The following is a 16,461-nucleotide window of genomic DNA, read 5'->3' as shown; positions in this document are numbered from 1 at the left end:
ACATTTTCATCGGAAAAGAGAGTCACATTATCATTGATAATTTTATTAGTAAATTCTTGTGTTTTTATAATTTACAAAATTTGGTGATAAATAAAAAATATAATTACGTAATTTTACATTTAAAATGGCTAGTGCCCGGTTGAATAGAATGTTAATAAATTAACTTCATTTATTCAAGTTAAATTTCAAGTACTTTCCCGTAACTTCAATTTTTTCATCATATCACTTTGTATTTTTTTAATTAATTCTCTCGTAAATAAATTTTGTTCTTGAAAGGATTATATAGTTAAATTTATTATGAAAATGTTCTTAATTGTGAACCCATGTCGGAAAACAAAATTTATCCACGGATGACTAATTGATAGAAAAAAAAAACATAAAATATTATGTAAAAAAATTAAAATCATAAATAATGTAAGTGGAAGTTTTCCGACCTTGGTCATCAAACCTTAATCTGAATAATACCTTCTTCGAAACTCAAAATTTAAAATCTTATTACAGTCTTTTGATAAAGTCAAAATTTAAATTATCTGAAAAAGTCCAAACTTGAAAATTTAGTCTTTATCCAAAGCCAAACCATACATTTAACTTTACATCAAAATTATCAAAACAAAGTTGTACTACCTTAAATTAAAGTAAATATTCAATTTTATAATATAAAAATAAATTTTAAATTCTCCTTTGTTTTCTCCACTCATCTCTCTCTTCTTCACCCCAAACAAATCCCCCCGCTCTCCCTGCAAAATGAAAATGCCACCGTTTTGGTCTCTCCCATTTTAACATCTGTCCTCTCTCTCTCTCTCTCTTACCCTACGCTCCGAATCTTAACGTGCGTACCCCTGGCGCACGATATGGAAGCTCCGTCCTTCGTCTCCAAAGCGAGAACCGCTTTCCACTCCGCAGCTGCCAAAGCCGAGCGAGTTTTCACTGATTTGAAATCCGATCTAGGTTAAAAAATGGAAAAAAATCTTCTATATTTTTGGCTGTTAAATATTTATCGCAAATTTTTTTTTGGCTTTGCTATATTTAGATTTTTGAAAAAAAATTAATATAAATTCCGGCTTTTAATGGATTGTTGTTATTATTGATAACTGAATTTGTTTGTTTTTTTTTTTTGTTGTTTTTTCTTTATCCACTTTGTGAAGATTCTGATAAATTATCGCCGGCGAAGGAATTCAAGAACGAATCTCTGACGAACGAAGGCGAGTCGAAGGTAAGTTTTCGTTTGAAATTTGGTTTTGTTTTAAGCTGAAATGTAGTATTTAAGCTGTTTTTGTTTGTTTAGTTATTTGTTTCTATTTTGTTGTGAAATGGAAATTGGAATTAAGGTACAATGTGCTGTTTTGTTTGGCTCTCGAGAAAATGAAGTAAAGTGTAGAAATTTTTTTTTTGTTGAAATTTCGTTGTGCTGGACTTGTTTAAGTATTGAGGTCGTAGAGTTTAGCTTAGTTTGCTTGGAATGGAATCATAGGCTTTGCAATTTGTATGTTCTTTAGTTTTCACGTGCTTTCTTAGCAATGAAACAAGCCAGAAAAGGCTTTGAGATTCTGCTGAGTACTAATTATGCTAATTTAGTTGAGTTTTATTTGCATTTTATTTTCCCTGAAAATTTAAAGGAATTAAAAGAATTTATTTCTCAATACATATTTATTTATTTTAGTTTTAAATTTTGTGTGGTATGATGCAGTGTATTCATGAGGTAAAGCATTCTAGGTGGAGACCTGCAAATTTAGGGACAAAGCAAGAGTGGCAGGAAAGATTTAAGAATATACGAATAGGTAGAAAAGGAGTCGAAGACACCGAGAAAGTTGAAAATTCAACAATGGCTGCTCCATTCTGTGATGAAAACATGTACTTGCTTAACATGAAGAATGATGCGGAAGCAAAGGTACATTTGTGATTTCTCTTTATTTTGCTCAGCCATGGGTGAGGGTTGCTATAATGGATATTAAAATGTTTATTTTTCTGTCATTATAAAATTCAAATGAATGGATTCAGCTAACGAGATTGTTATCCTACAGGCTTTAGAAGCAATTCCCTCCGTAGATGTTTTAAATACTGTCAACACGAATAACATTCCTCCAACATCTGTCATCAAGCAATTGGCTATAGCTGTTGAGTAGGTTTTTTCCATTAACATGCTTTCAATTCTTAACTTCATTCGTCTTTCCCTGCTGTTGTTGATATTTAAAATCATTTGATGCCTCATGAAACATGCTGATTTGTGAATTGGTTCCCTTTATTGGGACTATGTTCCGGTTCATTTGCACTACTTTGCCATGATGATCAAGTGATTTTTTTCGTCATGATAGTGATATTTAATCTTCTGATTCAAAATGTGTTCTTGCTTGAGCTCATGCTAACTGGTCAAATGTGTGATCTATTGATTTATTATTTTTCAGCTTGTTTGTGGTGTTCATATTTTTCTGTGCTTTCTTCTGGTTCCAGGGCTGGAAAGAAGTTTAAGTTGTTGAAAGATCTTTTGGCATCTTCAGGAAGTTCTTCACCTATTAGGGAAAGGACAGGCTTGAGTTTCTCTGCAGTGAAGTCGTTAGTTCTTCGTGACAAAGAGGATAAACTTGCATCTGGCTTTGGTGATGATGAGAGAGTCCTGGCTTTGATTCATTCACTGTTCGATGCAGGTAGATTCATATATGTGATTGACAGGACTTGTGTTATTGTAGTAGATATGTTTCTTCTTTAATCCTTCATATTTTCCTGTGATGGTCTTTCACTTTCGTTGTAATATCTGCAAGATATTTGCAGAAGGAAACTTCCTCCGAAGGCAGCTTGTCTCTGATTCAAATACATGTACAACTATGATATCTTTGCCAAAAGACATTCATGGTGCTCCTCCAGAGAGCTTTCTCGTTAAGCTTTCTGAAGTCATTGGAAGCTTTAGAACCCTTCGCAAAATGGCTCTCTTTTGGTGCAGGGTTGTTATCGAAGTAAGTGGGCTATACAGAACTGTTATCTGAACTTACATGAATGGTCAATGATGAAAGAAAACTTCACTGATTTTACACGCTGGATCTGTTTGTCTCTCTAAAACCATCTTCTATTAAAACTTATATAAGGAAGTTCAAGGTATCATCATTGCATAAGATCATAATAGCCCCTTATCTAGCATAGCAACATGGTGGCACTTGGGTGTCAATTAGTAGTAGGATTTTTTCATGCCACAGGTTCTCTTCATGTGAATAAAAATCCTGCATTTTCACATTTTGATGCGTTTAGAGTTTGTTTGCATTAAACATACTTGTTGTTAAATGTTAATCTTCATCTGATGAAAAGTATTTGGAATTACATGCAGCTGAGAAGATTTTGGTCTGAACAGAGACATCTGCCAGGCATTCCTGTGGATGAAATTCCAGATCTAAATTCATGTCTTTTATATCAACAATTACAGGTTATTAACTGTTGTCTTTCAAGAAAAAGACGCCGTACTATTGCCACTGAATCATTTGATTCTGAAATGAGGGAAGCTAGTTCAAATGTTGAAGGGTCAGATAGTTCTATAGGCACAGTTTCTTCCAGCTCTGCATTGTATGCGCGACTTAGCACTGGAGAACTTGTTCTTCGATTGGGAGCTAATCAACCGGCTGATAATTTAACAATGTTGGAAACTGGTGAACCTATATACTCACCTATTGCCCAGGTTTGGCTCACAAATTCTGGTAACAGATTGCGTACCTTTTGAGGCTATTCCCATGGCTTAGTGTGTTTATGTATATGTCTGTAGGAAGGACCTTTGCTTTCAGAAGATCTTATCAGAGAAACGGAGGAGTTGGTGCTTCGAACGGGGAGGTTAGTATATTGACCAAACATTCCTTACTTTTGTAACATTTTATTTGGATTTCTCACTATAGAACTCTTAGTATCTTCTTTTAATGGTCATCATCTTAAGCTGTTTACTTCATGAATTTTGTTCATAAATCTTAATGTTATTAAGGTTATCTTGTTTGCTTCAAAACAATGATGTTATCTTTCAGGATCAAACTATCTAGCACTGTTATTTATGTTGGATTTTTCTGATTATTTTCTTAATCTTTTCTGTCTTTGTGTTAGACACATAAAAGTTTTTGAGTGAAATGTCAGTTTTTCCTCTGTTATCGCAACACTCTGTTGAGTTAATTATGTTATGCTTGCTATTCTTTTACTCATTGCCTTATCTTTCTTGGGTCAGTGTTGGTGCTGGGTGTTCTCAACTCCTCTCAGACATGCAGGCTTTCAAGGTGATATTTTTGAACAAAGAAAATTCCTCTATCTTACTATTGTTGTCGATACATATGAATGCAACAGTATATTCTTTCAATGCTGAATCTAAATAAATCTATTTCACAATCGTTTTAGGCTGCAAATCCTGGCTGTATTTTAGAAGATTTTGTTAGATGGCACTCTCCTCCTGATTGGACTGAAAGTGAGCCAAGCGATGAGGTTAACTCTTTGGTTACAAGAGGTCAACTAAGTAGTAGAATGCAAAAAGAAGGTTTTACCCAGTTTCCTATACTTAGTAAAGTTTGCTACATTTTAGTTTCTTATTGATAAGGTTTTACTTTTGAAGAGATAATATTGATTCATTGAATACGCAAGGGAGTATGTTTGAATGAACTTGTATAATGTCCTTGTGTAATTCGTATTAGGAGAATGAGGTCTGACAACCATAGCATTTCTCATGTACAACATACTCTTCTAGTTGAGCAGAGGGTTTTTACTTCTTGATGCATTTGTTTGGCATCCTTAAGCTGCAGGTAGTGTCACTTGCTGGAACTTTTGTTATAGTTGGTTCTGATATGTGAATTATGCACGTTTGTTAGGTAATCTGTGGCGTGAACTGTGGGAGACAGCCAAGCCAGTACCAGCCATTAGACAAACACCTCTCTTTGATGAGGATTTGGCAGTGTAAGTTGGATGCATAAGATTTGATGTTACTAGTCTTAAATTTTCTATCATAGGATCATTGCTTTCTTACAAGAATAGCTTGATTTATGGTTCCTGTAGGGAAGGAATTCTGAATTTCTTAGAGGACATTCCCACTTCTGAGCTTTTTGAACAACTTTTTGTTTCTCTAGTAAGTGTTTTCTCTAATAACAGATGAGCATTTCTTTGTTTATGTCTCTTATTTCCAATTTGAGTTCAGTTAAATGTATTCAAGCTGTTGCACTTATACCAACAATCTCCTCTCACCACCTCTCCAAGAAAAAGAAATGGAAAGAGGAGTCTGCTATTTTTTCTACTTTGTTTCTAGAACATGATTTGACAGGATTATCGATAATTGGCTGTTCTGTTCTTATTTTTATGTCACACATTATTAGTCAAAGTCATTCTTATAATGCTGATGTCTCATTTTTCTAATGTTCAGCTTGGTTTGGGACTTGTATTAGCTGAGGACAAGCTCTCTGCTAATGATAACTTGTCAAAGCTGTTTTATGAGTGCAAAGACTATGTTGTTGCAACTTGCCAGAGTGGTGTCTGGAATGATAAAACGGACAATCTTTGCCAGGTGGGTTCTATTGCACACTGCTGCCTGGATGTATCTACCAATGGAAATAACAAGTATTTTAAACATATTGGACCGATGTCAAATGCTTATGATACACTAGATGGTTACACTGAATGCTAATTAAAATGATGATGGAGTGCCTTTGTTTCCAGCATTCCTAGTGAGGGGAAGGAGACTTTGTTTTATTCAAATGCAAGAATTTGCATTGGTTTCTTCTCATGATTGCAAGTATCTGTTTATAGGATTTTGCTATTTCTTGTGATTCCTTTCCATTGTCTGATTGTGTACTTCTGATGATGTTCAATGTGAATTCTGTAAATAGGTGTATGAAACAGTGGAAACAATGTTATTGTCTCCTGATGATGTCATAAAGACAATAAAGCAAGAAGAGACACCGGCAAATGAAAACGGAAGCCCTGCTGGTGAGCTAAAACGTCGGTTTAAGAGGCTTGGTCTTAACTTTGGTGGCAAGGATAAACAGCGGAGAAAACCTCCTCCAAAAGACCAGAAGAACTCAGATGAAAACCCTTCTCGTCCATTTGGAAGCTTTTTTGATAGCAAGTCATCTTTATTTTTGAAGAGGCCTCCTAAGCCTGAGAGTCTCTCACTGGTTGACAAACCTCCATCCCTAGATGAAAGTGATTGGACATTGGTATGATCATACTATTTTTCTGTTCCCTTCTTTTCCCCTTGGGCCAAGCAGCATAGTTTTGCAGGTAATTGTAAATTATTCTGAAATGAGCTGATGGTTCCCATCAGAAGTAATTTGAAGTTCGATTCAAAAAATGAATGAATTTGTTTGTGCAGTAATTGCTCCCTGTATCATGTTCTGTAAATCGGGACTGTCCGGCGATAAATGCGCATTGGTCAAATAATAGGAGAAAATGACTATAACATGTTCATACAAGGAAACATATACTACCGTAAGCTAGAGTTTTTCAGGTCTGTTTTTGCCAATATGTTGTCATGTCTACAGTGAAAGCTGCCTGCATTCCTGAGCTACATTTCCTGTTATCTTCTTCATCCTCATCTTCCAAGGTTTAATCATTTCTCATTCCTCTTCTGATCTTCCCCTACCTTGTCGAATTCGAAATACCTGGAGATGAAATATGGTGCCACGAAATTTGCCAACAAGTAAACAACCAGAAGCAATGCACTGCATTTCCGGAAAAACGAATTAGGCCACATGTACATCAAAATTTCCTGACAAATTCAACAAGAAAACTAAAGAGCAACTAGACCTTGTTTGTAGAAAGACTGTGACATCACCAGATTGGGATGGAGGAATGGCAGCAATGGAATGGGAATTGGTCCTCAAAGGCACAAATGCATTAACAGTTTGTCTCTGTAAAACCAGCCTTGGAGGAGCTTTGCAGAAGAGCCAAAGCTGTCCTTCAGCTTTCAGTTTCTGCTTGGGTTTGAGCTGAGAATGGAAGGGAAGGAATGGAGATTGGCAACGGAGGCAAACCATCCCGACATTCACGGTTCAAAACCAAGACTTTTCCAGGCAGGATATGGTGTGTAGGATTCTTTGGAGGTAGCGTGGATAATGTTGATGGACAGTGGGGGATAATTTCGTGCCACGTGGCATACAACAGGACACTTGCTCGGATTTGGGTCAGTTTGTGACTTGGGTTTACTCTCATCAATGTCATAATCTTGGCCCAATTCAAAAAAAAAAAAAAAATTTATAATATAAAAAGGTAAGAGTATTAAGTGTCTAAATAAGAAAAAAGAATTTTATTTTGATACATTAAAAAAAACAAAAAATAAATGCTCAAAATATTGGCCTAAAAAAGATTTTTTTCGTCTCTTTGATTTTGACCAAGATTAACACGAAAACTTTAATTTTAACATAGTTTATATTAAATTTTGATTTTTTAATAATATAGATTTTTAATACTTTATAATATGAAAAAGTACAAAACATTATGAAAAATAATTTTATAAATATAAAAAAGGGTACGAGTGTTAAGTGTCTATATAAGGAAAAAGAATTTTATTTTGAGAAAAAAAATGAAAAATAGATGTTCAATATCTTGGCTTAAAAAAGAATTTTTTTTTTCCGTATCTCTTTGATTTTGATGGAGATTAAAACAAAAACTCTAATTTTAACTTATTTTATATTAAATTTTTATTTTTTTTAACAATATAGATGTTCAATATCCTTTAATATGAAAAAATAAAAAAATTACGAAAAATTTCATTTTCTAAATATATATATATATAAAAGGGACGGAAAGTGTATACATCAAATTAAGTTTAGTTGAGTGAGACCCGAGGAAATTAAAGCCATGGATTCTTGAATGGACCAAGGCATTTATCCAAATTTTGCTACTCAGGTGCCTAACCAATTCAATTTCCTTTGAAATGTGGGGATTTAAGCATGCTTTTGTCTGGTTGGTGTTTGGGTACTGTTGCCTGTACAGCATACAATTAATGCCAGCAATACAAGTAGACAAATCACATTAATATTCTTTTGTTCATCAAATCCATCTTATCTTAACAATGGTTAACAAGAAGAAGAGTTTTCCTTCAAAATAGTTCCCCAATTCTAATTAATATCTCGACTCTAACCTAACCTCTCTACAAGATTTCCAACTAAATAAACCGGAATTTACACGTGTAATATAATTACGTAATTATCATGATAAGGAACGTACAATGATACAAAAATACCATTTCATAAAATCTTCTTTATGTAATATGATTACATAGTATAAGGATTTGAATGATTGAATGAAAAAAATATATAATGATATGAAAATATTGTTTTATACAATATATTTTTTTATATAAGTGAGAGTGTACAAAAATTGATTTTTTCCTAATTCAATCATTTCAAAATATACATGATCTTTTATCTAACTTGTTGATACTTCTTTGATTACGCATTGAATATCGAAATTTATGCGTGTAATATAATTACATAAGATGATTATTTTGAATATAAAAAATATATATTGATACATAAATACTGTTACATAAAATCTTTTTCTCAACTTATACCGAAATTTACACATACAATATGATTTCAAAACGTAACGATTTAAACAAAAAAAAAATATATATATATATATATCAATACAGAAATACCATTTATCAATTTACATGATCTAATTTTATCTTACTCCCTGGACTTATTATTCACTCTTTTTCTTCTTTATTTTTGGGGGGTTAAACTTCCATTGATTGCGTATTTGGGTATTAAACACATCCCCAACAAGCAAGCCGTGGCATTAATGGTAGCCTACGTTTTTCAAAGTCAATGAAATGCATGGGTACGGGGAGTGGGAAGAAGTAAACCCCAAAGCCCACACAGAGAGTTTCAACAAGACACGTTCATGCAAATTGCAAGAACTCGAGTGAAAATGGTCAATGGTACCGTTTGGGTTCTGAATCATAAAAACAATGGCTTTCATTGTTAGAACAGCAGCGTGAAGATCCACTCGTTTTGATCAGACGTGGGACATGGTTTAGGGTTTCCTTTTTCAAAAGTGACAGTTGGGTGCATTAACTCTTCCAACACCGGCTTTTAGATGAGAAGATGAGCAAAATTTAAGACCTCAACTGTACTTCCTAGCTCCAGGGTTCATGGCTTCATATTTTTCCCTATATAAGCCCTCCTTGGATCCCCCACTTCGCACCAGAGTCATCTTTATAGTATCATAAGACTTGGCAAAGATGACTTCTTCTAAGCTTCTTCTTGCTTTGTTTCTTGGTGCACTTGTTTGCGCCACCAGTACTGCTAGGAAGCTCACGAGTGGGTTCGAGGATGAGAAAAACTTCTTTCATAGTCCGAGATTTGGTGGTGGCTTAGGAGGAGGTGGTGGAGGTGGGTTAGGAGGTGGAGGAGGGTTAGGTGGTGGAGCTGGATTTGGTGGGGGTGCAGGTGCAGGTGCAGGTGCTGGTGGTGGGTTAGGTGGAGGTGGCGGTGGAGGGTTCGGAGGCGGCGGTGGACTAGGTGGTGGTGGTGGATTTGGAGGCGGTGCTGGTGGAGGGTTCGGAGGTGGAGCTGGAGCAGGAGGTGGATTAGGTGGTGGTGGTGGAGCAGGAGGTGGAGGCGGGTTCGGTGGTGGTGGTGGACTTGGCGGTGGAGCTGGCGCTGGCGGTGGGTTTGGTGGCGGAGCTGGTGCAGGTGGTGGCCTTGGAGGAATCCCATGAAAGACATGCTAAAAGAAGAAAAATATAATCTCTCTCTTATATAGTTCACTTAATTTCAAATTAGTCAAGTACTAGTCAAGAATCAAAATGTACGATATTGTGATCGTGTGCTACATTGTTGTTAATCATGATCAATTGTTCTATTGTGATGTTTATGTTTGTTCCAAATGTTAATGAAAGAAAGAAATAAACTCATTATTAATGCTGGCTCTTTGATCCTTACATGTGATTTACGTACTCATTTAGGTATAATATGCATGGCTGCTTGAAGCAGCACCAAATCAAAGCAAATTCAGGTAGATTTTGTACATTCTCTTCATCTTTTTGCTGCTTTCTTTCAAAGAGGTAAATGGATCAATGGTTACGAACCTAACCTAGAAGGTGACACTCTCTTCCTTTTAGCTCAGCTGCAGCCTGCAGAGACACGAAAATGGAAGTAGCTGTCCATCTTTCATCATCCATGGTGTAACCTAGAATTGCATCTCTAGTTTTAGCTTATGCATCTCTCTCTCTCACATCCCCGTTTAGCTTCCGATCTTACTCCAATCCGTCTGATCTAATCCATCTGATCTAATATGTACTTCTTTCGTCCTTTTTTTATCCGTATTTTTTAGGAATACATAATATTTTTACATTTATATTATAAATTTTTTTCAAATTTAAATATAAATACAACGAAACTAAAGTTTTTTACCTTTGTGAAAGTCACGTGGTACGACAATATTTTTAATTCTCCACACCTAGACGATAGACCGACCGACAATATCGATCTCTGTCAATTTATTAAATATAATTAATAATGAATATATGTACCATATATGACATGATTTCTCAATCAAATTAAAAAGCAATTAATGCATTTTCAATCACAAAAATTGAGAACAACCACCTAAGGTCATTTTAATGACAATGCCATATATCTTGTGAACACTGTAGTCGTACTTGCTAAAAGAGTAAACTTCAATTTCACAATTAAATGAATACCAAAAATTCTTCTTTTGCCAATTTATAATTAAGGAAAAAAGGGAAACTTAATTTTTGAGAATTAAATGAAAATGCAACATTCTTCTTTTGTAATCTAGCTAATATTAGTCAAAATATGCATTAAACTAATAAATCATTTTTCATTAATACTATAATAGTAATACGGAGGTGGTTAATGTTGAATATTTATATCATTCTTATTATATACTCTCTTGGTCCCATTTTGAATATTTATCGATTTTAGTCAAACACGTATTAATATGACAATTATGATGATCTCTAATTTGCTTATTAGTACCATAATAGTATTAATATGACAATTATGATGATCCCTAATTTGCTTATTAGTACCTTAATCTCATTAAGGTAACAAAATCTTAAGGGTCCAAATCATTGGCTCAATGTGTTGAATTAATATTCTTCATGGTTCAAACCATAAATTGGGCCAAACTTTGATCAATCCAACCCAATTCTAAACCAAACCAGCCCACTAAAGTCTTATAAGCCCAAAGTTCTTGGTTCGGGTGTTAGCTCAGTCCTTGTCTTACTCGTCAAACGACGCCGTTTGCGATTTTCCTTTTTTTTTCCAATTCTCGGTAAAGACAAGAAAAGAATCTTCACTTTTCACTTTTATTCCAAATAAAAGCACGACACGTTAACGATCGCCAATGCGCTTTGCTGTAGTGGATACAGCAGCCCCGCTAAACGCGCATCTTCGCGGTCTCTCTCGCAGACTCTCTCTCTCTCTCTCTAAGCACAAAGAAGAAAAGCGACATCTCGCTTAAAAAAACCCTACGACTCAAATTTGTCTGCAGAAATCAGGTCAAACCTCTCTCTCTGTCTACCTCGTCGATCTTTCCTTTCGTCACGTCTCATTTATTCTTTTTTTTCTTTAAATTTTTATTGAGCTTAATAGTGTTTATTCGGAGAAATCTCGTAAATATTGGATTTTTGGATTTTTTTTTATAATTTTGCATTTTCGTTATTGATTTGATTTTGATTTTTTGCTTGTGATTTTGATAAAAAAAAGAATTGAATATCGGTGATGTTGGGCGCTTTGAGGAGAAAAGTTGCGAGCGGAGGCTCATCAGCTTCGGTTAGAGCTTAAATTTTTTTTTTTGAATTGTATTTTGTTTAGCTAGCGCTTGGATTTTATTAGAATTTGTTTGATTTTTCAGGTGTTAGGGAAGTCATTGCAGGCGATTGGGTCGGGTGTTTCAGCATCTAGAGTTTCTTCGAATGCTGGAAAAGAGGTAAATAATTCAGTTGAAAATGAATTTGGAATTTCGTAATCATGTTTGCAGTTCTGTTGAATTTGAATTTTGATTGATCTCTATGCTATTAAATCCATGACTGTTATTGAAGATGATTGATTTACTTAAGACTTTGCCAAAAGTTGCTTTATGAAAATGACGCATTTTGTTGTTGGTAAAATTTGAATTTTTAATCTTTAAATGTGGTTATTCTTTGTGTTTTCATCTCTGGAAGCAGAAAAGCAAGTAGTAAAAGTGATAAGCAAATGGAAGCTTTTGTTTTTTAATCATTTTGGGTTTGGGTTTTATCATCCCTTGGAAAATTTTCTCATGAGAGTTAAATTTGAAGTGTTTGAACAGATAATATTACTTCAAGCAAGAGGAGTTGCCCATGTCCGGAACTTCTCTCATCTCATTCTGCCAGGTAAATCTTTTGGGTGGTTTTCTTCTCTTCGCATGTTGGCATAATTGTGTTGATTGTCTTTGTTATTAATGAAAATCATTTCATGATTATTACAGGCTGTTCAGCTGGTTTAACAAAGACAAGGTTAGTTGGTTTTGAACTTTGTAATGCACGCCAGTGTTAGGAATTAAACTGTCACTCATTAGTCATTCCTTGACACAGTGAGGGTGTGAGGTGACTACTGGATTAATCTGATGGTTGTATGTAATTACCATATCTATCTTTAGTAGCAGGTCGATTTTAACGCAAAGTAGTCCATCTCAATTTTGTTTATATAGAGACAAGATTAGTTAGGGAAACTAAACCGGAAATTCAGTGCTCATGATTTATTTTTTTAATTCTTTAAATGAGTTTGGTGCTCCTTAGCACTTCTGTTCCCTAACAGCTTTTCTTATGTGCAGGGATGTCATTTCTAGCAATCGGTCAGAGGCTATAACGCAAAAGTCATGCAGGGCTTTCTCTTCTGGAGATGGTATGATATTGGCTAATTTCCTTAGTGAAATTTATTTGGCCAAAGGCTTTTTAGCATTTTTTTCTCTTCTTGTCTTTCTGTCAAATGGTTGTTTAATACATGGGTGTTTTTTTTTTTGGTCTTTGTAAGAATTTGATTCCTATGCATTATAAATCTTCATTTGATAACCACTTTATCTCGAATAGACCGTTAACATCTACCCATTGTCAAACCTGTTTCAAAGTTGGCAGTTGGGCCGCCCAAGAGGTATTAGGTCAAGCAATGTGTCAAAAGAAGGAAATTGTTTAGTTCAGAATTTCTTCTGGAATAGTGTAAAAGCATGAGTATGAAAATTTTGGCTGCACTTTAGTTGGATAATAATTTGGGTAGAACTCCTGTGGTACTAGGTTTGCACCTGCACCCTTTTGTTATTTTTAGTGCCCTTTTTACTTGAAAAAAGTACATATTGATGAGGAACAGGTGTCTGCTTGAGAACAGCCATTCATTCCTTTTTATGTTGCTATTATGTTGAATTTAAAAATTTTAACTTTCCCCATTTATTTACTCGTGATGAAGGGGATCTAGTTGATGCTGTTGTTCCTTTTATGGGAGAATCAATCACTGATGGCACTTTGGCAACATTCTTGAAAAGTATGTTTTCCACTACTGTAATTTCCTTCTGATCACTAGAAATATTTGTATTTCTATGATTTTAAGTGCTTGATTGTGTATGTACCTGAATCTTTGAGAGCAGAACCTGGTGATAGAGTAGCAGCTGATGAACCAATTGCTCAAATAGAAACAGATAAGGTACTATCTCCACCTTTTCTTCTATTGAGAAAGTATTGTTCGTATTGCTAATACCTGTAGTGTTTATTTTCATCAGGTAACAATTGATGTTGTTAGCCCCCAAGATGGTGTGATTCAAGAGGTAATATATCTATGGATCTGGATCTTTGGGTCACAAATGCATGCACACACATTTTTAGCTTGTTGGTCATTCCTAGACCCCTACCTTCTCATTTCTGTGAGAAAGGGCAGTGGACTGGATCCTGAATGTTAATGTCATGATTCCTTCCAGTATGTAGCCAAGGAAGGAGATACTGTGGAACCAGGAACCAAGATTGCTATCATTTCGAAGTCTGCAGAAGGTGTAGCTCCTGCTGCTCCTGCTGAAAAGAAATCAGAAAAAGTTGCTTCCAAGCCATCTCGTCCAGCTGAAGCTGTAGCTAAAGTTGAAGCTACTCCTGCTGCACAGAAGCCTAAAGCCCCTTCTCCGCCACCTCCAAAACGAACTGCTACTGAACCTATACTTCCACCCAAGGAAAGGGAAAGACGAGTAAGTCTTTTCATTTGCTGTTTACATCCAAATGGTATTCTTAGAATTTCTGATGTGGAAAAAATGATGTTAGCTTCTTAGATAATAAATCCTGAGTTTCTGTATCAATGGCTTCATGATTGCAGGTTCCTATGACAAGGCTTAGGAAACGGGTTGCTACACGATTGAAAGACTCTCAGAATACTTTTGCAATGTTGACAACATTCAATGAGGTTGACATGTGAGTTAAATGTTCCCTCATATTTTGGTTCTTTATATCAGGTGTTAGTCATCCTGCTGACTGCCTGTGCTACCTAACTTTGTGAACATTTCTATTTCGGTTTGTGTTTTGGTTCAGATGGTTCTGACTGTATTGAACTATTTGCTTCCCTTTTCTTGCAAAAGTTTTCTGTGAAGTTAAATCAGATCAGTTTTACTTTATGAAGGCTATGGTTTAGTCATGATAAAGCTGATTCTGTTGTTTGTCTCCTTTTCTTATTGATATGCTTCTCATTGTAGGACTAATTTGATGAAGCTCCGCTCTGATTACAAGGATGCTTTTGTTGAGAAACACGGTGTCAAGTTGGGATTTATGTCAGGATTTGTTAAAGTATGCAATGATTTTTTTATAAATTGTTCACATATGCACTGATGGTTTGCCTTCACTAACTGTGCTTTTTCTCTCTTCCCCTTACCATTTCTTCTATTTTATTGTCTCAGGCTGCTGTTAGTGCACTTCAGCATCAGCCTATTGTAAATGCTGTAATTGATGGGGATGACATTATATATAGAGATTATATAGATATCAGCATTGCTGTTGGTACTCCAAAGGTTTGTAATAATTTTTGTTGATTGTGTTCTTTTTTTACATTTTTTGACCTTGCCAAATTGCAATTAAGCTATTTAATGTCTGGATGCAACTTGGATCATCAGTATATTTTTTAGCATTCTTTCTTGGCCAGTTTGAAAGAAATTTATAAATCTATTTGGGGTTTATCTGAACTTAGAGCAGTTTTTAAAGTTGAATTGACTGATGAGTGGGTTCAAAACTTTGTCCTTTAATAATTAAAGAACATTATAGACTTGTTAAACAATATTGCTGAGCTGAAGTTGCTTTATTTTATTTCTTGACAAATGAGAAAAAGGGAGATCTAGAAGATTATATCAATCTTAAAATTACTCTGCTGATCGTATAGTGCCAGTATTGATAAATATATGCATGGACCTCATTGCTGCAATGAAAAAGTAAAAAAAAAGAAAAAAGGAGAGGAACTATGTGATTCATGTTTCTATGTTAAGCTTTTTGTTCCTGTGTCTTTCCTACCAGGGGCTTGTTGTTCCAGTTGTCCGTGATGCTGATAAGATGAATTTTGCTGAGATAGAGAAGACAATCAACAGTCTTGCGAAGAAGGCAAATGATGGTACCATATCAATTGATGAAATGGCTGGAGGCTCGTTTACAATCTCCAATGGTGGTGTTTATGGAAGTCTATTGAGTACCCCCATTATCAACCCTCCACAGGTTAGTGGTTACAGAACTGAATGAACAACTCTTTTGCATCTACTATTATGCACCTACACATGCTTGTATATGTATGGAGGTTCCATACAGTTTTGACTTGTCCTCATAGATAGAGGTGTTTGCTTACTTTTCCGAGTTTCTCAGTCATTAGCTTTTGTTTATGGCCAGAAAGAGAATCTCACATAAATTTAACAATTTTTTGGCAGTCGGCTATCTTGGGTATGCACTCAATAGTGTCTCGGCCAATGGTTGTTGGAGGTAACGTAGTCCCAAGACCAATGATGTACATTGCCCTCACTTATGACCATAGGCTGATTGATGGAAGAGAGGCTGTATTCTTCTTGCGTCGTATCAAGGATGTCGTGGAGGACCCTCGTAGGCTGCTACTTGATGTATGAAGGCATTAACCAGCGACTGCTGTGATATTTCATGGTTTTTCTGGCACATCTAGCATTGGATATACACCTCCTATTTTAATGAACAACAATAAGTGTCTAAAGTTTTGTAGGGTATCATTTGTTGATTCCACCCTTTAATGAGTTCCGAAATTGCGGCTGGCCATTGCTGGAATATATCGAGTATTGAAATACATATTTCTATTTTCTGTTGTGCAAATATGTCCAAACTTTTATAAATTCTGGTGTAAAGGGCACACATAACACCAATGGAGGGTTTACTGTATTATCCATAAATTGACATTTGTGACACTTTCAATGTGAAAAATCAGACATGGAAAGCTTTGGTTTCTTCTGAGACTCATGTATGGTGGTATTTAATCCTTTGCACCCTCTTAACATTAGACT

The 16,461-nt window shown here is 35.3% G+C and overlaps 3 protein-coding genes across 3 annotated transcripts; all 3 read left to right on the top strand.

Moving 5' to 3' along the window:
- Window positions 1-684: 684 nt before the first annotated feature.
- LOC18593473 (Rab3 GTPase-activating protein catalytic subunit) lies at window positions 685-6,313 on the top strand. Its single transcript, XM_007020712.3, has 14 exons — window positions 685-948; window positions 1,146-1,213; window positions 1,688-1,888; window positions 2,022-2,119; window positions 2,449-2,642; window positions 2,767-2,948; window positions 3,314-3,658; window positions 3,743-3,807; window positions 4,187-4,235; window positions 4,354-4,489; window positions 4,818-4,902; window positions 5,002-5,071; window positions 5,363-5,503; window positions 5,826-6,313. Exons 1-14 carry the CDS (start codon window positions 852-854, stop codon window positions 6,159-6,161), a joined length of 2,067 nt encoding a protein of 688 aa, XP_007020774.3. The 5' UTR covers window positions 685-851; the 3' UTR covers window positions 6,162-6,313.
- A 2,818-nt stretch (window positions 6,314-9,131) lies between these two features.
- Window positions 9,132-9,889, top strand: GRP5 (glycine-rich protein 5). The gene has a single exon (XM_018124106.2). The coding sequence runs from the start codon at window positions 9,188-9,190 to the stop codon at window positions 9,665-9,667; it is 480 nt and encodes a 159-aa protein (XP_017979595.1). The 5' UTR covers window positions 9,132-9,187; the 3' UTR covers window positions 9,668-9,889.
- Window positions 9,890-11,288: 1,399 nt separating this feature from the next.
- Window positions 11,289-16,404, top strand: LOC18593470 (Dihydrolipoamide succinyltransferase). Its single transcript, XM_007020709.3, has 15 exons — window positions 11,289-11,473; window positions 11,682-11,747; window positions 11,830-11,904; window positions 12,265-12,328; window positions 12,424-12,451; window positions 12,769-12,839; window positions 13,395-13,469; window positions 13,573-13,628; window positions 13,705-13,749; window positions 13,900-14,157; window positions 14,283-14,377; window positions 14,656-14,746; window positions 14,857-14,967; window positions 15,464-15,658; window positions 15,865-16,404. Exons 2-15 carry the CDS (start codon window positions 11,697-11,699, stop codon window positions 16,054-16,056), a joined length of 1,407 nt encoding a protein of 468 aa, XP_007020771.2. The 5' UTR covers window positions 11,289-11,473; window positions 11,682-11,696; the 3' UTR covers window positions 16,057-16,404.
- The last annotated feature ends 57 nt before the right edge of the window (window positions 16,405-16,461 follow it).

Source organism: Theobroma cacao, chromosome 7 (genome assembly GCF_053813885.1).
Source record: "Theobroma cacao isolate CCN51 chromosome 7, ASM5381388v1, whole genome shotgun sequence".
In the NCBI taxonomy this organism is placed as follows: Eukaryota; Viridiplantae; Streptophyta; class Magnoliopsida; order Malvales; family Malvaceae; genus Theobroma; species Theobroma cacao.
This window is presented reverse-complemented; position numbering and strand designations above follow the sequence as displayed.